At 42.8% G+C, this 23755-nt stretch overlaps 1 protein-coding gene and 1 long non-coding RNA gene across 2 annotated transcripts; one reads left to right on the top strand and one right to left on the bottom strand.

Annotated features, from left to right (window-relative positions):
• Window positions 1–731: 731 nt before the first annotated feature.
• LOC148345928 (uncharacterized) lies at window positions 732–19550 on the top strand. Its single transcript, XR_015848193.1, has 3 exons — window positions 732–1787; window positions 9076–9198; window positions 19034–19550. It is a non-coding gene; the product is annotated as an uncharacterized LOC148345928 (long non-coding RNA).
• ptchd4 (patched domain containing 4) lies at window positions 11442–23725 on the bottom strand. Its single transcript, XM_088324393.1, has 3 exons — window positions 22987–23725; window positions 19886–20408; window positions 11442–17083 (listed from the first exon to the last, which is right to left on the bottom strand). The coding sequence occupies exons 1-3, from the start codon at window positions 23536–23538 to the stop codon at window positions 15432–15434; spliced, it is 2727 nt and encodes a 908-aa protein (XP_088180519.1). The 5' UTR covers window positions 23539–23725; the 3' UTR covers window positions 11442–15431.
• Between the last annotated feature and the right edge of the window lie 30 nt (window positions 23726–23755).

Genomic DNA, 23755 nt, shown 5'->3' with positions numbered 1-23755 from the left:
AATTATGGAAAAACTACAAAAATACTACTACAGTAGTACTTTAAAATATAAATACTACTACAGATATATTACAACAGAAAAACTATAGAAATATAACTTCAGTAATGTTACAAAAATATAAAGAAATACTGCAAAAACACCACTATGAAAATACTACTAGAATGCTACAGCAGAAATACTACTGAAAATCTATAAAAATCAAAATACAGTACTAATACAAAAACACTCCTGCAAAAATACTACTTGAATACCACCAAAATAAAACTACAGAAGTAAAACTAAGTAAACAAAAATACTACTGAAAAAACACTACAAAATTCAACTGCAGAAATACTAGAAAAATACTTCTGCAGTTATACTACAAAAAATATATATATTCAAAAACACTACAGAAATACTACAAAATTCAGAATGCAGAGTTGCTAGGAGAATACAACTACAGTAATATCACAAAAATGCAACTACAATACGACTATGGAAATACAAGTATACTACAGCAGAAATACTACTAAAATACTAAAAAAAAATCTAAATACAGTACTAATACAAAAACACTACTGCAAAAATACCACTTGAATACCACCAAAATAAAACTACAGAAGTAAAACTGAGTAATACGACAAGAATACTACTGAAAAAATACTACAAAATACAACCGCGGAAAAACTAGAAAAATACTACTGCAGTAATACTCCAAATATATATATATATATATATATATATATATATATATATATATATATATATTCAAAAACACTCCAGAAATACTACAAAATTCCGACTGCGGAGTTGCTAGGAGAATACAACTACAATAATATTACAAAAACGCGGCTACAATAGTACTATGTTAATACTACAGCAGGAATGCTACTGAAATACTAAAAAAAATCAAAATACACTACTAATACAAAAGCACTACTGCAAAAATACTATCCAATTAAAACTACAGATGTAAAACTAAGTCATACTACAAAAATACTTCTGAACAAATACAACAAAATACAACTGCGGAAATACTAGAAAAATACTACTGCAGTAATACTACAAAAAATATATACATTTAAAAACTTTAATGCTTTAATTGTGAGTGTTTTCAAAAGCAATTATATGAAAATAATCGATAAAAAAAAAAAAAGAAATAGAACATGTAGGTGTCTGCCTGTATTATTAAATGGTCCCCTAACCGGCCCCTGGGCCACATTTTTAAAGCCATGTGGCCCCCGACCCCAAATAGTTGCCCACCCCTGTCGACAAGTGTAGTAGTTAAAAGCCTGTAAATGTCTTTTTTGGTCGTATCTCACTGGAAAGACCTGTTACACTGCACTTTTTCGTGACGCCATTTTGCTCCACATTAATGATCTCCATTGCCCTTCCGGATGGAACTACGGCTAAACCCCGCCCCTAAACGCCACCGGCCAATCGCAGTGCGCGATGCAAACCCGCCGTTTTGTTCGTGGGTTTTCTTTCTTACGCTTCCAGCCTCCTTTTGTGTTAGGGGCGCCACCCGCAGGTTTTGGATTTAAACTGCATACAAAAAGTCGCGCCTGTTGTATAGCATCGGGGCTTCCGTTTCGACCACAAAAATGTCAGTACGTCATAAAATACTTTTATTGAAATTGTTACAGTACGAATAGATGCTAACGGCTAATTGCTAACGAGTCAGGTTGACGGCTACATGCTAACGACTGCATGCTAACAACGACATGCTACAATGTAACAAGTCATGCTAACACCTGCTTAGGTGTCCTTGGGAAAGACACTAAACTTTCAATTCCCTCGATAAGCAGGTAGGCGCCTGACTCCGCTATGGGTGTGTGTGTGTGTGTGTGTGTGAATGGGTGAGTGTGAAGCAGGGAGGTTCGGGTTCGCGCCCCGGCCGAGTCATTCCTAAGACTTAAAAAGTGGTCGGCGGCGCCCTCTGTTGGCTGCGGCTGCATCGGCTCGCTACAACGGGTCAGGTGCAATCGACATTTCGTTCTGTGTACATTGTTACACAGAATGACAATACAAGGAAATTATTATTATTATTATTATTATGGGAGGACCCTTTGCATGCTAACAAGTCATGCCGACAGCTAGTGGCTAATGAGAAGATGCTAAAATCTGCATGCAAATGACTACATGCTAATAAGTCATGCTAAAGGTTACTGGGTAATGAGAAGATGCTAAAAGCTACATGAAAATGACTACATGCTAACAAGACAAGCTAAAGGTTACTAGCTAATGAGAAGATGCTAACAGTTACGTGCAAATTACAACATGCTAACAAGTCATGCTAAAGGTTACTGGCTAAAGAGAAGATGCTAACAGCTAGAGTCAAATGACTACATGCTAACAAGTCATGCTAAAGGCTACTGGCTAATGAGAAGATGCAAATGACTACATGCTAAGAAGTCATGTTAAAAGCTACCTGCTGATGAGAAGATGCTAACAGCTACATACAAATGACTACATGCTAACAAGTAATGCTAAAGGATACTGGCGAATGCGAAGATGCTAACAGCTGCATGCAAATGACTACATGCTAACATGTCATGCTAAAGTCTACTGGCTATTCAGAAAATGCTAAAAGCTGCATGCAAATGACTACATACTAACAAGTCATGCTAAAGGCTACTGGCTATTCAGAAAATGCTAAAAGCTACATGCAAATGACTACATACTAACAAGTCATGCTAAAGGTTACATGCTACTGAGTTATGAAAACTGCTAAATGGTGAATAACTAAATGCTAGCAAATCATGCTAAAGGCTACATGCTAACGAGTGACGCAAATTCCTACTTGCAAACAAGTAGATGCTTATAAATCATTTAACGGCTTTATGCCGACGAGTCATATGTACTGCAAAAATACTACTGAAATACTACAAGAATAAAACTACAGTAATACTACAAAATTATATACTACAAAAATACTACTACTTGTTGAAATCGAGACAAGTGTCTGCTTTGGACAGAGCTATGTGGTCGTGCACGGCACCACCTCAACGTGGATCGAGTAATTGAGTAAAGGGGGCGGGGCTTGGCCACAGGTCAATTGTGTATTTTTTTCGGTCTAACTGTGCAAAAGCTGCTGAATTGTCACTTTCTGATGTCACTGTTGCTCCTTTGTGTTCTTTATGTTGTTTTAAAGGGACAGTGGGTATCATTTAGCACCCCCTAGTGGTCTTTCATTCAAAAAGAATCTATTGATTTCATTAAAAAGATAAATACACCAAATATCCAATAAATATGTATTTTTTTAAACACTTGTCGGTCAAGAAACGTGTTCGTATTTAACGTAACATGAAGCCGGCCTACAGGGAGCGGATTGTCGGCCCTCTTGCTGCTACGGGTACCCCGGAATCTCAAAAACAAGTTGTGGTTTGGTTCCTTCGAGTCTCCGTGGTTTGTATTCCCACCTTGTGCTTTTTTAGCGCTCCTTTTTCAGTCGCACGGCACAATACAGTGACATCCGCACTGTCCCTTTAAGACTTTGAAGGATATTATCTTCCAGTCAATTGTCTTTGAAATGTTCTGTTTTTACAAAATAAAATGATTTCCCGATGGACTGCTTATGTCGACGTTTCCTAAAGCCGATTTTATGGATGTAGAAATGCTTTGATTGTGAAAGTATCGTTTCCGGGCTTTGATGGCGCTTCCGGGTATATTAGCGCGCGCTTGACAGAAATCCTAATGAAATAGAAATCAAATATTTTCCAAAAATAAATACGAGGATACAAATACATTCATAAAAAATACTATGATAGACAAGAATCATTTGAAAATATTCATGTATATAAAAAAATAAAAACACACATTTTAGAGATAAACAAATAATAACAAATAACATATGAATACATATCGAAAAACACATAAATGTATGTATATACGTTTTTAAAAACACACCCAGAAAACGTAAATAAACTTGTTTGAAAAAAATCTTCAAACAATTACCATCAAGAATATTCATTGAAAAAATAAATGATCATATGTGTAAAAATAAAAGAAAAATAAAGAAAACAGTAAAATAAAAAAACCGTTTCAAAAAAGGAATAAATAATCACATATAAACACATGAAATACCCTAAACCCTTATAAGAAAATATATACACATACATTATTAAAAAACACCAAACAATAACATAAAATGAACATCCATAAATAAATATTGTTTTAAATATATAATTCAAAACGGATACCAAAAAAATATTAAAGTAATTAAATATAGTAAAATTCAGAAATGATATGCAAAATAAATAAATATATAAGAGAAAACCAAAATAAATACAACTTAAAAAATAAATACATGGAATAAATACATACATATCAAAATATTAAAACATTTTAAAAATAACTAAATAACTTAAATACAATATGTTCTTAAATGGAAAAATAATTTTGAAAAAGACAAAATAAATAGTAAAATATTGAAATTTGAAATGAAATGAAAAAATGAAATGAAATGAATATATATATATATATATATATATATATATATATATATATATATATATATATATATATACAGATAGATATATGGGAGGTAAAAGTGTACGAGTTGAAATGGTTAACAGGCGAGGATTGTGTTATCTAAAGCGTTTAGTTGCGGGCGGAAATGGAAGCGCATGGTCCTCTATTAGGCACGCTCCTTTTCTTTCTTTTTTTTTTCTTCTTTTAAGAGCGCAAAATTCGCTCGATTCTGCTTCCGGTTCTGGCCTTGCACCAAATTCTGCCTCCTAAAACAAAAACGGACGCCAAGGTGGTGACCCCTCTACTCCAAGCCATTAGGATTGTATATTTTAATAGAAAAGGTATTGGATTTTAGCTTATCGCCCACAGTCATGGGGTATCATGGGAAATAGTTCAGCCGAGAGTGAAAATAAGATGACTGTGAAATCCAGTGCCTTTTTCTATACATCATCTTGATCCCTAGTGGTCTAATTGATGATACGGTGGATTGATATCAGTACAATTACTATATTTCTCGCCCACTGTTATGATTATTATTGTTATTTTTGGGCCCGACTACAAGATAAATAAATGGATTGAATGAAAACGCAGCAAATGAGTTCTATGGTATCGGTTCGATCGGAACTGGGTCCATTTGGGTCACATGTTCCCTTTCTTGATCCGAAGCCAGCTCAAAAAAATAAAAATGATTAAAGCGAATGAAATCTGTATGGAAGCAAGTACCTAAGGTTACCCCTTGCCTGTTGCCATGGTAACCAAAGAGAAATGATCAAATCCTGGGATCGATGGAAAAAACACCAGAATGCTGATGTTTTCATACATAAAATATGAAATTATGTCAATAAATCGATTCACGTAGAAATAAATGGACGCTGGTCGTCAAACGATGGCGTGCAGTTCTGCTTTTCTCCACTAGATGTCGCGAGTTCTCTGTAAACAACAGTCAATCTTAGTACAGTACTTCCATTGTTCATGCCAGGGGTGTCAAAGTCATTTGAACTCGGGGGCCACACCATAAAACAAACATTCTCTCGGGGGCCGGACGAGTAGATTCAAGAGAAAGAAAAAAAGAGATCAAGAAATAAGAGAAAGAGAGGGAGAGAAAAGGAGAGAGGGCGGGAGAAAGAAAGAAAAACAGAGAGAGGGAGAGAGCGTGAGAAACAAAAGATAAAAAGTCATGAGAGAGGGGGGAAGAGAAAGGGAGAGGGAGAAAGAAATCCAAGGAGAAATAGAAAGACCGAAGGAGAGAAAAGAAAGCGCGAAGGGTAGGAAGAGAAAAGAGAGAAAAGGGAAAAAGGAAGTTAGAGCAAAAGAAGTTAAAAAGACACAGAGGGAGAAAGAGACAAAGAACAACAAAGAAAGAGAAAAAGAGAGACACAGAGAGTGAAAGAGACAGAGAGTGGGAGAAAAAGGGTGGAAAAGAGAGAGAGAGAGAGTTAGAGGCACCTGGCTTTGGCAACATCACGTTGACCTATTTCAACCTGCAGCTTGTTTTTCTCTTGCACTTCTCTGAGTGTTGTCTGGCGGGCCGGATTCAATCCCTTAGCTGGCCCGATCTGGCCCGCGGGCCGCCTGATTGACACCTGTGGTTTATGCCGTTACGTATATGTCATATATTATTACAAATGATATAAATCATATTTTTTTAGTAATCTCATCTCATCTCATGAGCTGCACCGCTTATCCTCAGTAGGGTCGCGGGGGTGCTGGAGCCCATCCCAGCAATCATCAGGGACACCCTGAACTGGTTGCCAGCCAATCGCAGGTTTTTTTTTAGTACTATCTAAGTTAAAAAACACTAAAATTGGCTAAAGGTGTTACTATGTGCTAAAAAATACAAATATTATAATTATATTTTTCACTAGTGTGTCAAACTCGCGGCCCGCGGGCCAAATGTGTAAAAGGATGGCAAGGGTTCATTTACCGATCGGAAGTTATACATAATCGAGTTATACTTAACCGATAATTCTAACATTAACCGACAAGCATTGACCTGCAGCGCGGGAGACCCGGGTTCGATTCCAATCACAATTACAATCGTCTTTCTTGTCATTGATACGTGACATTGTATGCAAGGAGATTAGACGTGACACTCCAGGGGAAAATATATCATATCAAGACTTTAAAGAGAAAAAGGGACGAAAAACTATCAGGATGAATAAGTAAAATATAAAAATTACAATAATGATTTAACGACGGCAGTAGATCAGAAGGTCTTGGGATCAAGAGGTCGCAGGTTCGATTCCCGGCTCCTCCGTCTTATAAGTCGAAGTGTCCTTGGGCAAGAAACTGAACTCCTAATGCCCCCAATAAGCAGATAGTTGCCTTGCATGGCTGACTCCCTATAGGTGTGTGAGTGTGTGTGTGTGAATGAGGAAGTGTGAAGCACATTGTCAAGCGCTTTGGGAGCTCTTCAGTGACTTGAAAAGCGCTTGAGAAATGCAGACCATTTACCATTTAGCATCTTGATTATCCTCAAAACTTTTAGAGGCTGACTCCCTAATGGTATGTGAGTGCGTGTGTGAATGGGTAAGTGTGAAGCCAATTGTAAAGCGCTTTGGGAGGTCTTCATTGACTTGAAAAGCGCTAGAGAAATGCAGACCATTTAGCATCTTGATTATCCTCAAAACGTTTGGAGGCTGACTCCCTAATGGTGTGTGAGTGTGTGTGTGTGTGAATAGATAAAAGTGTGAAGCCCATTGTAAAGCGCTTTGGGAGGTCTTCATTGACTTGAAAAGCGCTATTTACATGCAGACCATTTAGCATCTTGATTATCCTCAAAACGTTTGGAGGCCGACTCCTAACTGGTATGTAAGTGTGTGTGTGAATGGGTAAGTGTGAAGCACATTGTAAAGTTCTTTGGGAGGTCTTCATTGACTTGAAAAGCTCCATAGAAATGCAGACCATTTACCATCTATATCACACAAGTAAATCGTTAAAAAATCCTGCATTGTGATTTCTGGATTTTTCTTTTTAGTTTATCTCCCTCACAGTAGACATGCACCTACGATGAAAATTTCAGAGCCCTCCGTGATTTCTAAGGGGGAGAAATAGCAATATAGTGGGGGTTCAAATCCAATTTTTGTATCTGTACATGTTTCCTTCACTGTATTTGTACATCATTTCAAAGCAAGCTCATTTTTTTTGACTTTCCATGGACACAGGAAACCCAAATTTGATATTTGCCTCGCCGTGACTCGTTTCAGTCGACTCCTTCCGTCTGCGAACCTCAGTTTACTCTTGGCGAGCCGTTTTCCACCCCGACACCTGTTTTCGCTCCCGTCTGTCTCCCGGCTTCGACCCGTTTTTTGGATTTTGACCACGTTTTTGCTCTCTTGTCCCGGCTACTGACCCGTTTTTTCTGTTCCCGACACCGCCATCGCTGCCGCGTCCCGTGCCCAGCGATCCCCGGATTGTGGGTGCAAACCTTTCTTTTCTTCTATGAAACTGAGAGAAACGTTACGCAAGTGGGTCCTGTCCCCGTTCTGGTCTTGACATTTTCGCAAAAAAAGATTTCTTTCTTCTGGGTTGTTTTTGTATTTCTTCTATTTAACTTTGTATTCTCGTGTCCTTTTCCTAATACTTTTTCTCTTTGTCGTTAGATTCTATTTTTCTTCTTCTTCTCTCTATATAACTTCGGCCAGTTTTTTAAGCGTGATGTGAAAATTCCTTTTTTTCTCGTCTATTCATCCCGATCGTCCTTTTTTCTTATGTTCCCCTTCAAAGTCTTTACGTGTCACGTTTAACCCGGAGTGCCGAGTCTAATCTCATCGCATGAATTCAATTCAATTTTAATCCATTCAATAGATAAATAAATAAATGACTATTTTTCCTCTCTCATATTCTCAATTGCTTTTTCTCACTCCCTCTTTTTTTCTCTTCTCTTTTTTCTCTCTCCATGTCTTTTTTTCTTTTTCTCTCTATCTCTTTTTGTTTATTTCACTGTCTCTTTCTCTTTTGCGTTCTTTCTCTGTCTGTCTCTCTCTTTCTATTTTTCTGTCTCTTCTTCTCCCTTTCTCTTTCTCTCATCCCATCTCTCGTTTCTCTCTCTTTACATCTTTCTCCGTCTGTCTCTCTTTCTATTTTTCTATCTCTTATTTTCCCTTCCTCTTTCTCTCATCCCATCTCTCGTTTCTCTCTCTTTACATCTTTCTCCGTCTGTCTCTCTCTTTCTATTTTTCTATCTCTTCTTCTCCCTTTCTCTTTCTCTCATCCCCATCTCTCGTTTCTCTTTGCATCTTTCTCTCTCTCTTTTTTTTTCTCTCTCTCCCTTCTCTGTTTGTCTCTCTATATTCTCTATTTCTATTGATTTGGTTTATTTATTATTATTAATATATGGTTTACCAGTATTTATTTGTGTATATATACGTGATATTACAAATGCATAATATTTGAGGAAAATACAGTTTCTTTAGTCACCTTTTAGAACGATTAATATATTTCTTTCTTCATTGCAGGTTTAAGTGCGACACCTAGCGGTCAAAAAGGAGAAACGTTTTTAAACGGACAATTCAGCCCTCCATATCATTTTTAGGAAGTAAAATTGGACTGTTTTTTTTTTTGAAAAAAATGTTTATGTAGGTTTTATTTTGAAGAGGCGTTTTCTACTTCCTCTATTTTCAGGTAACCGGATGTCTTCCCTCGGCCCGATTTGCTCTCACCTGTGTCCAATTCCTCGAAAAGGTATCAATTGAAAGTATCTTCTTTCTAAGCGACAATTCAAGTCAAATGTCGATAATCTATGTGGTGAGTACTACTATTTTTGATTTTGTGTTTCTGTGGAGTACATTGGAAGTACATGTGGAAGTTTTAAGTGGTTGAAAGTATGAAAAAGTCATGAATTAGGGTGAAGGGCTTGGGGGGGCGGGGCTCCAACTCAATATACTTGAAAAAAACGCTATACTAATGTGTGTGATGGATAGATCTAGATCGAGTAGATAGATAGATAGTTAGATCTAGATAGATAGATAAATAGATAGTTAGATATAGATAGATAGATCTTGGATATAGATGGATAGATCTTAGATCTAGATACATAGATCTTTAGTTAGATCTAAATAGATGGATAGATTGTAGATCTCGATAGACAGATCTTTAGTTACATCTAGTTAGATAGATGGATAGATCTTTAGTTGGATCTAGTTTGATAGATAGATCTTTAGTTGGATCTATATTGATAGATAGATCTTTAGATAGATGGATAGATAGATCTTTAGTTAGATCTAGATAGATGGATCTTTAGTTAGATCTAGATAGATAGAATGTAGATCTCGATAGATAGACAGATCTTTAGTTAGATCTAGTTAGATCGATGGATAGATCTTTAGTTGGATCTAGATTGATAGATAGATCTTTAGATAGATCTAGATAGATGGATAGATCTTTAGTTAGATCTAGATAGATGGATAGATCTTTAGTTAGATCTAGATAGATAGATAGATTGTAGACCCGATAGATAGACAGATCTTTAGTTAGATCTACTTAGATCGATGGATAGATCTTTAGTTGGATCTAGATTGATAGACAGATCTTTAGATAGATCTAGATAGATGGATAGATCTTTAGATAGATCTAGATAGATAGATAGATAGATCTACATAGATGGATAGATCTTTAGTTAGGTCTAGATAGATGGATAGATCTTTAGTTAAATCTAGATAGATGGATTTCTAGTTAGATCTAGATAGATCTAGATGGATAGATCTTTAGTTTGATCTAGATATATAGATGGATAGATAGATAGTTTATTCATCCCCGTAGGGAAATTGACACTTGTGTTGAAAAATAAAATAATAAAAGTTATAGAATACAAAAAGACCCAATATAAATTTTTGCTATAAGAGTATTTAAATAGTGCTACAAAAAATACACACTGCAATAAAAATAGGGTAGGTGTGGTTTCATGTGGGCTTTGACTCCCCCGGGTGGAGTTAAAGAGCCTCATGGCGTGAGGAAGAAATGATCTCCTCAGTCTGTGCGTGAAACAAGACTGTGACAGCAGAAAGAATAGTAGTGTAGGTGTGAGAGTATAGTAGTGTGTGCGGGGGGGGGGGGGGGGGGTGTATAATAGTATTCAATTGAGAGTATAAATGTATAGGTGTGAAAGCATAGTAGTATGTGTGAGAGAGTATAGCGGTCTCACATTTGTCATCAACTCCTAGTATTTTTTCATTTGACTTTGCCTCTGCCCTGCCGTCGAGCAAACGTCCAGAGAATCGGACCTTTTGCGTGTGTGCGTCTACCCTAATGACTTCTGAAGAATCCAATGTCGACCTAAATGACTCGTAACGACTGAGCCTCATGAAGTGCACAAGGTCTGTGAAAGGAGACACTGGAGAACAGAGCACATTATAGAGGGCAAAAAACACACAGGCCAGATGTGTCACAGTTGCCACGGTGCCCAATTGGCCCCGCCCGTGTGGTGCCAGCTGCGGCGCGTTAACAGATTGGCTTTCTGTTTATTTTAAGCTCAGCGCTGCCACGCTTCCTTTGTCAGTCCGTCAACGAATTTCTGCCCCGCAAGACTTGGGTTTCGACTCTGTCCTGTCCCTGTACGGTATTGTTCCCGTTTATTTTGTCCAGTTTTGTTTCAGTCTATTCTCGTTCTGTTTATTATTTCTCCAGTTTTCGTTCCCGTCTAGTTTCTCCTGTTTATTTTCCATATCCCGATTCATTATCAATCCCGTCTGTCCCGTCCTGCCCGGTATCGACCCCATCTGTCCGATATCAACTCGTGCGATTGGAATCGATCTCGTCGGTCTCTGGCTTCCTGTCTTTCCACGCCAGACTGCTGCCTAACGTGCATGACTCCCCATTTTCTGTCAAATAAAGGGTTGTGTGAGAACGTTTAGGTCCTGATCCTGTTCCGGTTCTTGACAAGATGAGACTAAAGGGACTTTAGGATGGGACGTGAGATAAAACGGGGTCAAGACACACAAAACACATTTTGGCACCTCTCATCAAAATGGCCGTACACTGCTTTGGTAACATTCCACTCTTTATTGTTCTTCTACTGTCTTCATCTTTTTGTACGAAAATCATGTCAAAAATCTTTCTCTGGTATATATTTTCTTAGAAAATAATACAAAATTGTATAGTACATGGATTTGACACGGGGAAAATGTTCTGGCTTTTGTTTAGGCCCGTATGCGACTTTTTTTGGATTCTTTTTTTATTTTATTTGGGGGGGGGGGGCAGCGGAAGGACAAACAAATTTGGCAAAGATTAAAAAGCGATTTCCGGACATGCAAACGTTACGATGCGGTGCCATGCAAACCATCCCGTTTTCGTTTCCTTCATGCCGTCTCCATACGCTACGTGTCGGCCGCGACCGCTCTTTTCTCAAGTGACGGGATGACAACAAATACGGGGGACGGGGGACGACACGACGAAGTCATCCGTCGGTTGCGACCGCACTTTTCTCAAGTGAGAAAGTCGACGGCACAACTTCGGCTGTGCGTAGCAAGGGGACAACAGCATCATCCATCAACTGCGACTACCATTTTCTCAAGTGAAAGAGATTGTCAATGTGCTGTCACCCGTCAGTCGCAACCACTTTATTCTCAAGTGACCGGTCACGGCACAGCAGCATCAACCATCCACTGCGACTACCGTTTTCTCAAGTGTGACATGCGATGACACGACAGTGCAACACTCAAAATCTGCGACCGCTCTTTTCGCAAACATAACCGATGATGTTATTGTGCTGTCATCCGTCAGTCGCAACCACTGTTTTCTCAAGTGAATGATCACGGCACATCAGCATCATCTATCAATCGCGACTACTATTTTCTCAAGTGTGACGGGTGACGGCACAACGATGTCAACACTCATCAGTTGCGACCGCTCTTTACTCAGATGCGTGACTTACGACAACACAACAGAGTTGACACATTTAATCTGCGACCGCTCTTTTCTCAAGTGGAAGAGATTGTCATTGTGCTGTCACCCGTCAGTCGCAACTACTTTATTCTCATGTGACCGGTCATGATGTTGACACTCATCAGTTGCGACTGCTTTTTTCTCAAGTACGTGACTTATGATAAAACAACAGAGTTGACACTCTAAATCTGCGAATGCTCTTTTCGCAAATGTAACCAACTATGTCATTGTGCTGTCACCCGTCAGTCGCAACCACTGTTTTCTCAAGTGAATGATCACGGCACAACCGCATCATCCATCAACTGCGACTACCATTTTCTCAAGTGTGACGGCACAATGATGTCGACACTCACCAGTTGCGACTGCTCTTTTCTCAAGTGCGTGACTTTGACAACACAACAGAGTTGACACTCATAATCTGCGACCGCTCTTTTCTCAAGTGGAAGAGATTGTCATTGTACTGTCAGTCGCAACCACTTTATTCTCAAGTGACCGGTCACGGCACAACAGCATCATCCATCCACTGCGACTACCGTTTTCTCAAGTGTGACAGTTGACGGCACAATGATTTCGACACTCATCAGTTGCGACTGCTCTTTTCTCAAGCGTGACATGCGATGACACAACGGCGCAACTCTCTAAATCTGCGACCGCTCTTTTCGCAAACATAACTGATGATGTCATCATGTTGTCATCCATCAGTCGCAACCACTTTATTCTCAAGTGACTGGTCACGGAACAACAGCATCATCCATCCACTGCGACTACCATTTTCTCAAGTGTGACATGCGATGACACGACGGCACAACACTTGAAATCTGCGACCGCTCTTTTCTCAAGCGGAAGAGATTGTCATTGTGCTGTTACCCGTCAGTCGCAACCACTTTATTCTCAAGTGACCGGTCATGATGTTGACACTCATCAGTTGCGACTGCTCTTTTCTCAAGTACGTGACTTACGACAACACAACAGAGTTGACACTCTAGATCTGCGACTGCTCTTTTCACAAATGTAACCGATGATGTCATTGTCACCCGTCAGTCGCAACCACTTTTTCTCAAGTAACCTGTCACGGCACAACCGCATCATCCATCCACTGCGACTACCGTTTTCTCAAGTGTGACGGTTGACGGCACAATGATGTCGACACTCATCAGTTGCGACTACTCTTTTCTCAAGTGCGTGACTTTCGACAACACAACAGAGTCGACACTCATAATCTGCGACCGCTCTTTTCTCAAGCGCAAGAGATTGTCAATGTGCTGTCACCCGTCAGTCGCAACCACTTTATTCTCAAGTGACCGATCACGGCACAACCGCATCATCCATCCACTGCGACTACCGTTTTCTCAAGCGTGACGCAAGCTTTTTTGTCGTCGAGTCTTTGCAGTGATTATTGAGAATAAAACATGATTAAAAATACAAATTTGCGGCAAGTTTCCACTGAAGTATTCCAACTACGGCAATAATCTGGAGTTCTACTATAATAATACTATCCTTTTGAGGTCTAATCTGTCCCTTTTTTGCCATTTTGGCACGTTAGCGATAGCCGCTATTCAGAAACATGTCGAATATTCTTCACGTGGAAAGCGCGCGTGAAACTATCGGTCGCATATTTGCAAAGCTTTGCATATTTAATACTCGATTCTAATGGTATCTTTTTGTCGTGTGTGCGATCATGCTGAGGTTAAAATGAATACCATCTATCGTATAGGTATCAAGCATGCGGGCCGCGGGCCGGATCGGGGCCCGCCGAGGCTTTACATCCGGGCCGGCGAAACAACGCGGAGAGAAGCGCGAGAGAAAAATGAGCTGGGGTTTGAGATATGGCCACTTGATGTCGCTGAAGGCAGGTGCCACTCACAAGGACACTCTAGCTTTATTTCTGTTTCTGTGTCTCTCTTTGGGTCTCTGTTTATTTCTGAATCTTTTTCTCTCTCATATTCTCAATCGCTTTTTCTCCCTCCCTCTTTTTCTCTCTGTCTTTTTTTTCTTTTTCTCTCTCTCTTTTTTCATTTCATTGTCTCTTTCTCTCTTTTGCATTCTTTCTCTCTCGGTCTGTCTCTCCCTTTCTATTGTTCTGTCTCTTCTTCTCTTTTCCCTTTATCTCATTCTATCTCTCGTTTCTCTCTCTTTGCATCCTTCTCTCTCTTTCTTTCTCCCTCCCCCCCTTCTCTGTTTGTCTCTCTATATTTTCTATTTCTATTTATCTTTCGCTTGCTTTTTCTGTTTCTTGTTTTCTCTGTTTCTCTTCATCTTTCTCTTGCTCCTCTGTCTTTCTCCCTTCTCTGTCTTCCTCATGCGCTCTCTCTCTCTTTCTTTTTCACAATATCATGCTTTCTTTTTTTTTCTCCTCCCTATCTCTCTCTCTTTCTCTGTCTTCCTCTCGTTTGTTCTCGCTCGGCTAAACAACGTTTTCTTCGAGCGAGACTAAAAAAAAAACGTTGCCCGGCATCCTGGGAACAGGTAGTCGTGTGTCGTTAGTTAGCTAACGCTAAATGCTATGTTGACGGCTGGAAAACTCTCGACACGCATTTAACCGTCTCGCTCCGGAGCTACCGAACGCTACAAAACGAGTCTGGAATCGAGGCCCGAGAACTCGAAATCTGAAACGCTACAAGTGTCTTTTGGGTCGTTTGAGGACAAAACCGGGACATAACTTCAATCACTTTTGTATTTACAGTCCAGAATCTCAGAACCAAATCTTTTCCGTGCGGATGCAAAACCAGAAGGACCGAAATTTGGTTTTTCGTATCGAGCAAACGTAGGCCACAAAGAACTGAAACGGTTTCAGGGGACAGGACGCAGGCAAGTCAAGGAGGGTCTGTTTTCACTGGACTGGTACGAAGACCATCACGCGCGTAAGGGGACCGGACCGTCCTCGTTTAGCGTTGGTTTCTCCAGGATCGACCGACCGCGGACTCCGACCCGCAACCGTACGGAAGTCGGCCGTTCTCTCTTTGAATACTATTCCGTCCTAGCATCCGATAGCGCTAAGCTAGTTTCACATCTACTGTAGCTAGTAGCGGAACTAAGAGTATGCCCGGGTTATCGAGACCGAGTCCCGCCACGGAGGTTTTCGGCCGTCGGACGAACGGTCAGACGTTAGTCACGTGATCGGGGTTCTCCCTGACGTCGATGCACTCGATCTCCTCGCGTTCCCTCTCGCGTTCCTTGCGTTTGGCTCGCTTCTTCTTCTTGTGTCGCTTCTTGGAGGGCGGGAAGAAGGTGAGGAAGACGGGCAGGATGACGAAGCAATGGAGGACGGTGCAGCCGGCCGTGAGCAGCGAGCACTTGAACAGCGTGAAGGTCAGGTTGGAAGGCACGAAGACCAATGGGAGGATCCCGATGACGAAGCAGGAAGCGTTCTGCAAGATGGCGGCGCCGTGTTCCTCCAGCGCTAACTTGATGCACTGCGTCCTGGTGTGCTCGCTGGCCAGCACGAAGGTGTACAGGTGCGGGGCGCAGTGATCCATGGCAAAGTTGAGGGTGTAGATAAGGCACAGGATGGAGATGCTGTCCGTCCCGACGCTCCACAGGGTCATCAGACCCAAGACCCCCAGCTCCACCGAGGTGACGGTGAGGATGAGCCAGAAGTTCCCCAGGGGGTTGACCACCAGGAAGAAGGTCAGCACCAGCACGGCCAGGACGCTGAAGCCCGAGGTCAGGATGGGGGAGATTACGGAGGAGCTGTAGCGGTCCATGAAGACGAAGGTGGGGTTGAAAGCGATGAATTTGATGCTGTTGATCAGCATGAGGGGCCGGAGCTTCTCCAGGAGCTCCACCACCTCCTCCCGCTTCTTCTCGGTGGTGCGGGCCACCAGGTACATCCGCGAGGCGATGATGTCGTACTCGTGCGTGTCGCGGTTCCTGGAGAAGATGATGTCCTCTGTGAAGTGCTGGTACTCGGGGCTCCGCAGGAAGGAACCCTTGAGGACTTTGACAAACTCGCTTTTAGTGGCGGCGCTGACGTTCGCCTGCCGCAGGTACTGGAAGAAGTTGTCGATCCAGGAGATCTTGTTGAAACCGTGGCTGAGCGTCTTCAGGTGCTCCTGCACGGTGGAGTTCCAGTACTCGATGGGCTCGTAGATGTAGAAGCCTATGACGGGGCTGTAGTTGCTGAAGTACTTCTGCTGTGTCAGCGCGTAGGAAACGCTGGGCGAGTTGCTCGCCAGAAGGTTGACGATGTTGGAGCCGTCGCTGATTTGCAAGCATCCCATGAAGGAGAAGGAGGCGTAGATGAGATACAGGATGACCACGAAGGGCTTCACGTAGGTGTTGGTGATCCACTCGGTGTAGTGCTCGCGGAGAAAGTGCTGAATGAAGTGGTTCTGGTAGGGGACGCTATCGTGGTGCGTGGAAAGGTCGTGGCCGTCGCTCATCATGGTCTTGAACCAGGTGGGCTGGCGTTCCAGGTACTCGGCCGAGGGGATCTTGCAGCAGAAAACGCTGTGGTAGCGGTTCTGCTCCAGCTGGCCGGCGAAGACGAGGCAGGAGCCGTAGAAGGAGAAGACGTAGAAGTAGTTGACCAGGACGCAGACGCACATGCTCTGGCAGAAGATCTTGACCGACTCGATGTTGGTGAAGGGGCTGGCCCCCATGCCGAAGGTGATGATGTAGAGGGAGCTGGTCATGGTGTAGCACACCATCACGTCGGCGAAGGCGTCGGCCACCCGTTCCTTGAAGGGCAGGTTCTCCCTGGTTCTCCGCCAGCCCGCCAGCAGCTCGAACACACCTTTGGTCCCGTGACCTGGGGAGAGAGACCGTGGCATCCTTAGACCCTAAAAGTACAAGTCTTGCTAATCTGCAAAAATACTGAAGCTAGCCGGGCTTCGGTATAAAAGGGTATGGTCTCCGGGCTTGTAGCGCCACCTATTTATGTAGGATATTCTCCTTCCTCCGTCTTTGGAATGGCTTCTAAATGGGGACGAAAGCCGCCAAGAACTTCAAGCAGCCACTCGGTGTTTTGAAGACAATCTATTTTTAATGGACGTCTCGGAAGGATTCGAGATGCCGAAAATAGCATCTTGAGTGACAAAGTCCTGCATATTTTAAAGGATCGGGAAAGAAACCGGCTTAGATTTAGGACCATTTTCATCTGATTTGTGTCCATCATTTGCCGGGAGGTCAATCTAGAACAGGGGTCTTAGACTTGTGGCCCATGGGCCGATAGAGGACCTCCCAGGATGATAGTTTGAGAACGTTTGTTGTTTATCTGCAGTATTTCTGTAGTATTTTGTCGTACTGCCGTAGTTGGATTTTTGCAGTTTTCACATAGTAGTATTTTTTTTTCAGTATTTTGTTAGTATTTCTATAGTAGAATTTCTGTTGTATAACTGGAGTATTTGCGTAGTATTATTTTTGCAGTATTTCTAAAGTATTTCCAAAGTATTTATGTAGTATTTTCATAGTATTTTGTCGTACTGCCGTAGTTTGATTTTTGCAGATTTTACACAATGGTATTGTTTCAGTATTTTGTTAGTATTTCTATAGTAGAATTTTCGTTGTATAACTGGAGTATTTGTGTAGTATTATTTTTCAGTATTTTTCTTGTATTTCAAAAGTATTTATGTAGTATTTCCATAGTAGATTTTTGTTGTTGTATATCTGGAGTATTTGCGTCGTATTTTTGTCGTATGGCTGTAGTTTTTTTTTTTGCAGTATTTTTATAGTATTTCTAAAGTATTTATGTAGAATTTCCATGGTAGAATTTTTGTTGTATATCTGGAGTATTTGCGTCGTATTTTTGTCTTAATGCTGTGGTTTTATTTTTTCAGTATTTTTATAGTCTTTCTAAAGTGTATGTAGTATTTCCAACAGTCTTTAAACTTCGGCTGCACGAGGAAATATACTGTTGTAAAGCTTTCACTATGGAGTAAAGGTTTTGTCCGCCACTTTCGGCCTATGAGGTAGAACTTAAGCAGAGGGTGTCAAACTCACTTTAGTTGAGGGCCACATGCTAAGGGCAGACTAATAGGTTTAAGAGAAAGAGAGAGGGAAAAAAAGACGAGAGCTAGATAGATAGAATTTCAGTTGCTATGCGAGTGGTGCCCGGCTTGGTTGACACCTAGTGGACATATTTCAAACTGCAGCTCATTTTGCTCTAGTGCTTCTCTCTGTGTTATCTCACAGGCCAGATTAAAACCCTTGGTGGGCCTGATTGTCACCTGTGATCTTGCTCATGAACCTGAGCCATACCCGATTCGAATTTTTGGCCAGGCAGGGCCTAAAATGTCAATCATTACGTTCAGGTTGAGCTTTTCTATCGCTGACTCTTATTTTATTATCCACCCGTCATTGTTCTTCATTGTTTCCGATTTTACAGTCTTGTGTAACTTAGAGATTGTTACAAGACAGACTTTATGTGTCACATGTCTCCCCTACTACAGAAATGCTAAAATAAAGAGATACTACAACAATAATACTGTAAAGATACTACGAAAGCAATACTACTAAAACACAACTACAGTGTAATTACTAGACAAAATATCAAGTGCTTAATTGTGAGCTTGTGATGAAACGAATTTCATTAAAAGAAATGTAACGCTTAGATAGACGCGTGTTGAATTAATTAACTAATGACAAAATAGGGAAGGATTTTTTACATTTGACTATAAAGGATATTATCAAATTAACCACAAAGTACGTACGTGTACTCAGTTTGAGCAGGAGAGAGATTCACTGACTGTTTTTCCTCAAGGTACATTAGACGGTGAGGCTGTCTGGAATGCATCAGACCTATTTTCATAACAGAATTCCTGTGAGTGCTGATGGGGGAAGGCCAGACGCACTAGGACGAACATCGCGACGCCCTTTGGCGAGGAGGTGGTGAAGCTGGCACCTGGCGCGCCCATGGGAGGAGCTGGTCCGCCACCTTGTGAAAAGACGTGGGACGATCGGAGAAGATGGGAGAAGATCGAGGGAGAACGAGAAAGAATCTAATTCGATAGAGTTCACTTAGTTAAATACTTTAAGAAATTAAATCTGCCCCTGTGTGGAAATGCCGGTCTCTTGTCTGTCTTTACACAAAAAGAAATGAGCATGCGTTGTTGGGGGAATGAAGGCTATGTTTGGTTAATGGAGTCAAATAACTCATTCGAACAATTTGGTAAACGATACATTTTAGTAGTTTATTTCCTAGCAATAGGATGGGTCACGTAGAACAACGTAGTGTCGTGTCCAGCATGGTCGCCGTGGCGACCGGCTGGCCCCGCCCCCTGGGCACCAGCTGAAGCAGATCGCCTAATGTGCGCGTCTGCTACTTAAGGGTGGGTTTTGGGTTTTGCGGGTGCTGGCTCATTGCATTTTCTGTCTGCATTTTCCGTTCTGTTTTGCTCTGTCCTGTTTTGTTTGAGTCGGAGGAAACCTGTGTTTTCACGTTTTGAGTAAAAGCTTGTTTTTGTCCCGGAGTTTTGGACGACTTTTATTTTGCTAAATAAAAGTTTTGATCGTCAACGCAGTTGAGTTCTCCCTTCCTGCCTCCTGCCTCCGTTCTGGTCCGGTTCCCTTGTGACACGTAGAGACCGTGTAACGACCGAAAACCGAAACTCACCCATAGCAAAGAAGGGGATCCCCAGCAGCGTGGAATTGAACTTCCCGTGGGAAATGAAGAAAATCCCGGCGGAGGTGACGTTGGCGATGCAAACGGTGAGGACCCCCAAAAGTCCCAAAAAGGGTTTCCCCCGCAGGCAGTCCCGCATAGAACTGGAGACGGTGGCGGCCAACAGGACCAGAACCAAACCCACCAGGACTTCGCCCTTGGCCAGAACGCCCGTCTGCTGGAAGTCGCGCCAAAGGCTGAAGGAAGTCAGCGAGTGCATGCGGAGCGCCTGGGGGGGCGGGGCCGGAAGGGGCGTGGCCCCGGACGGAAGGGGCGGGGCCGCCGAAAGACGGCGGACCAGGGCGCAGAACTCGTCCTCCCAGCGTCGGGCGATGGCGTCCTGGACCGCCGGCCCGTTGGCGCGCAGGTAGTACGTGATCTGCACGGCTCGCGCCGACTTGACTTGCTGCTCGCGGCTATTGGGCGAGAAGGACACGCCCCCCAGCTGGTGGCCAATGAAAGACACGCGGCCGTCCTGCCGGGGACAAAGAGGGGGCGGGGTTAGAACTCCAGACGGACTCTGTTACGGTCGATGGGGAGAGGGTCTGCGTTTATAGAGCGCTTTTCAAGATCTACCGGTATCTCTTAACGACATGCTTTACACTTACCCGTTCACGCACACACCCACGCCATGCGGGGCGCCTACCTTCTTATCAAAAGGCATTAGAGGTTCAGTGACTTGTCGCCCAAGGACACTTTGACATTTAAAAAATAAAACCTATATCGAAAATATATTTTTTATTTAAAAAAAAAAAAATGAACAAGAAAATTAAAATAAAATAAATAAATACTACTTTGAAAATCCGGTATTTGTGGCTATAGGCTCCAAAACAGCCGGACCGATTTTCATGAAAATAAATACAGTTAAAAAAATTGTTTTTGAGTGCTTTAGCTCATCTAAATCTGTGCGTGTGTGTTTGTATGCGACCCATAGACTCCGAAACAGCTCAACCAATATCTGTGGAAATGTACACAGTTGTACTTTAGGCCTCTGCGAGTGTCTTTAGCTAGGTTTTGTGTCGCCCCATCCCCAATAAATACCAACAAAATCCATAAACATCTGCTTCTGTGGGATCTCTACTGCACTCTGGCGGCCAAATTAGGTACCACAGCTCCAAGCAGCCCAATCCAATCTATTATCATAACTACAGCCTTAATTGTCTCTTAAGCACACGTAAACCAACCATGGCCAATAACGCTGGGCCATTTTGCTTGTTTATTATATATGATGAATATATTTGAATTGTTTTATGTTTTCATCCTTTTGCGCCTGTTTGCCTTTTTAATTTGCTTAAAAGGAGAAGTCTTTGTTATACTTGTACAAGGGTGTTCTGATAGTTTTGGGCATATTTTGACATTAAGTATCTTAGAAATTGTTAAAAATATAAAAACAAACCTTGTCATGTCCATTTTCACGTTAAGCTAACCCTCATGTTTTGCACGGCCCATCATTGAGATGCCGTCCTTGCACTATTACACCTGTCCTGTAGGGGGCGATGACACGTCATAGGACAATGCCATCAGCAGGAAGAAGACATGCAACGGCAAGTCCTTTTTAAGCAGACATGTCGAGAAACACGGCAACAAGAATTTACAAGCACTTTACCCAAAAATTCAAGCACTTTGCAATCGATGAAACACAACATTAACAACAATTTCAAGCAACCCCTAACCCACAGGTGGCAAAAAGGTGGCCCACTCAGAGAAGTGCAAGAGAAAAACAAGCTGCAGGTTGAAATATGTCAAATTGATGTTGCCAGGTGCCTTGAACAAAGACACTGCGCTTTTCTGTCTCTGTCTTTCTCTTCTCTTTCCCTCTCTTTTCCTATCTCTGTTCATCCATCTATTTCTCTCGCGTGGTCTCTTTTTCTTTCTCTCTCCCTCTTTTCCACCCCTTTTCTCCCACTCTCTCTGTTTCTTTCACTCTCTGTGTCTCTTTTACTCTTCCTTTGTCTCTCTCTCTCTCTCTCTGTCTTTTAACCTATTTGCTCTAATGTCATTTTTTCCTTTTCTCTTTTCTCTTTCTCTCTTCCTACCCTTTGCGCTTTCTTTTCTCTCCTTCTGTCTTTCTATTTCTCTTTGGATTTCTTTCTTCCTCTCCCTTTCTTTTCCCCCTCTCTCACGACTTTTTATCTTTTGTTTCTCACGCTCTCTACCTCTCTCTGTTTTTCTTTTTCTCCCGCCCTCTCCCCCCCCTCTTTCTCTTATTTCTTTATCTCTCTTTTTTTTTCTTTCTTTCTCTTTCCATTCCACCCCTTTTCTCCCATTCTGTCTCTGTCTCTTTCACTCTCTGTGTCTCTCTTTTTCTCTTCCTTTGTTGCTCTTTGTCTCTTTCTCTCTCTGTGTCTTTTTAACTTATTTTGCTCTAACTTCTTTTTTTCGTTTTTCTCTCTTTTCTCTTTCTCTCTTCACACTCTTCACGCTTTCTTTTCTCTTTTCTCCTGTCTTTCTATTTCTCTTTGGATTTCTTTCTTCCTCCCCCTTTCTTTTCCTCCTCTCTCACGGCTTTTTATCTTTTGTTTCTCACGCTCTCTCCCTCTGTCTCTCTTTTTCTTTCTTTCTCCCGCCCTTTCTCTTTTTCTCTCCCTCTCTTTCTGTTAATTTTTTTTCCTCTTTATCTTTCTTTCCAATCTACTAGTCCGGCCCCCGAGAGAATGTTTGTTCTATGGTGTGGCCCCCGAGTTCAAATGACTTTGACACCCCTGCCTTAGGGTTTCTGTTAAACCTCTTCTGAGATTGATGGTTTTTCTATCCTTCATCGTTTTTCGGGACATTCAATGTCAAAATGTGACTTTTGGAACGGCCTGCGCGTATTTTATGAATATATTGTTGTTGTTTTTTTGTACTTCTGGAAGTAGAAGCCCCCCCCCCCAATCGTATAAGGACAATAAAGGTTCGTCCATTCGCTGCAAGAGGGAACCACTGCATGCGTAAAAAAAATGAGAGGATATCCCAGCGAGAGCGCGAGATGTGGCGACCCCCCTTCCCCCCAACGGGACCATTGCGGATGCGCGAGAGGGGGTCCCCCTCTCCTCCTCCGCAGCGCCATTCACCTTGAGGGTGGTATTGGGGTACCCGACGGGCACCTTCCGGAAGGTGCTGTTGGCCAGGACGGCCTGCCGGATGTCCCGGAAGACCTCCAGGATGTCGTCGAGCAGGCAGCGTCGCTCCCCGGGCCCCAGCACGCAAAGATGGGCGAAGGAGTAGTTGAATCCCTGGTAGGCCACGCGGAGATCCAGCACCTGCTGGTGCACCCTCAGCACCTGCTCGGCCGCCTCCAGGATGTTGTCCCCCGCCGCCGCCGTCTGCAGGATCAGGCGCCCGTAGCGGCCGGGGGTGTGCAGGTCCGAGTAGAGTTTGTGGGCCGAGCGGTCCTGCTGGAAGAGGCTGTTGGCCAGGCTGCGCTCGATCTTGGCCAGGCTGTGCGTCGGCGCCACCAGCCGCTCCAGGTCGCTCTCGGCCCGGAAGCGACTGAGCGCCGCCGAGCCCAGGATGATGGTCAGCACGGCGGGGACGGTCAGGAAGAAGACCGGGTGCCGGCTGACGAACAAGCCCAGCCAGTAGAAGCAAGCCTTTAGAGCGCGGTGGATCGCCTGCCGCAGCATCCTCCGCCGCGGCCGCCGCAGCCACCCGCGTCGCCGCCGCCTCCCGCGCCGCCGCCGCCGCCGCCGCCTTCCGCGCCCGACAACCCCGCTGGCATCAGAATCTCGCCGCGGCCCGCTTCGGTCCGCTTGGGGAAGACTTGAGGGTCCGAGACGCCGTCGCTGCCACCTGCGCACACGCCATTGCAGCTGCAGGGGAGGGGGGGAGAGATGAGTGGGG

This window comes from Urocampus carinirostris, chromosome 20 (assembly GCF_059441175.1).
Source record: "Urocampus carinirostris isolate Australia breed hairy pipefish chromosome 20, RoL_Ucar_1.0, whole genome shotgun sequence".
Taxonomy (NCBI): Eukaryota; Metazoa; Chordata; class Actinopteri; order Syngnathiformes; family Syngnathidae; genus Urocampus; species Urocampus carinirostris.
Note: the sequence above shows the minus strand (reverse complement) of the source record. Positions and strands in the feature narration are given on the sequence as shown.

Bases quoted from the DNA above. Each gene is read 5' to 3' on its own strand.
- ptchd4 (XM_088324393.1), bottom strand. From the start codon at position 23,538: ATGCTGCGGCAGGCGATCCACCGCGCTCTAAAGGCTTGCTTCTACTGG. The intron at 20,409-22,986 runs GTGAATGGCGCT...TGTCCCCGGCAG, and splicing joins ACCCCAATACCACCCTCAAG to GACGGCCGCGTGTCTTTCAT. The intron at 17,084-19,885 runs GTGAGTTTCGGT...CTCTCTCCCCAG, and splicing joins GATCCCCTTCTTTGCTATGG to GTCACGGGACCAAAGGTGTG.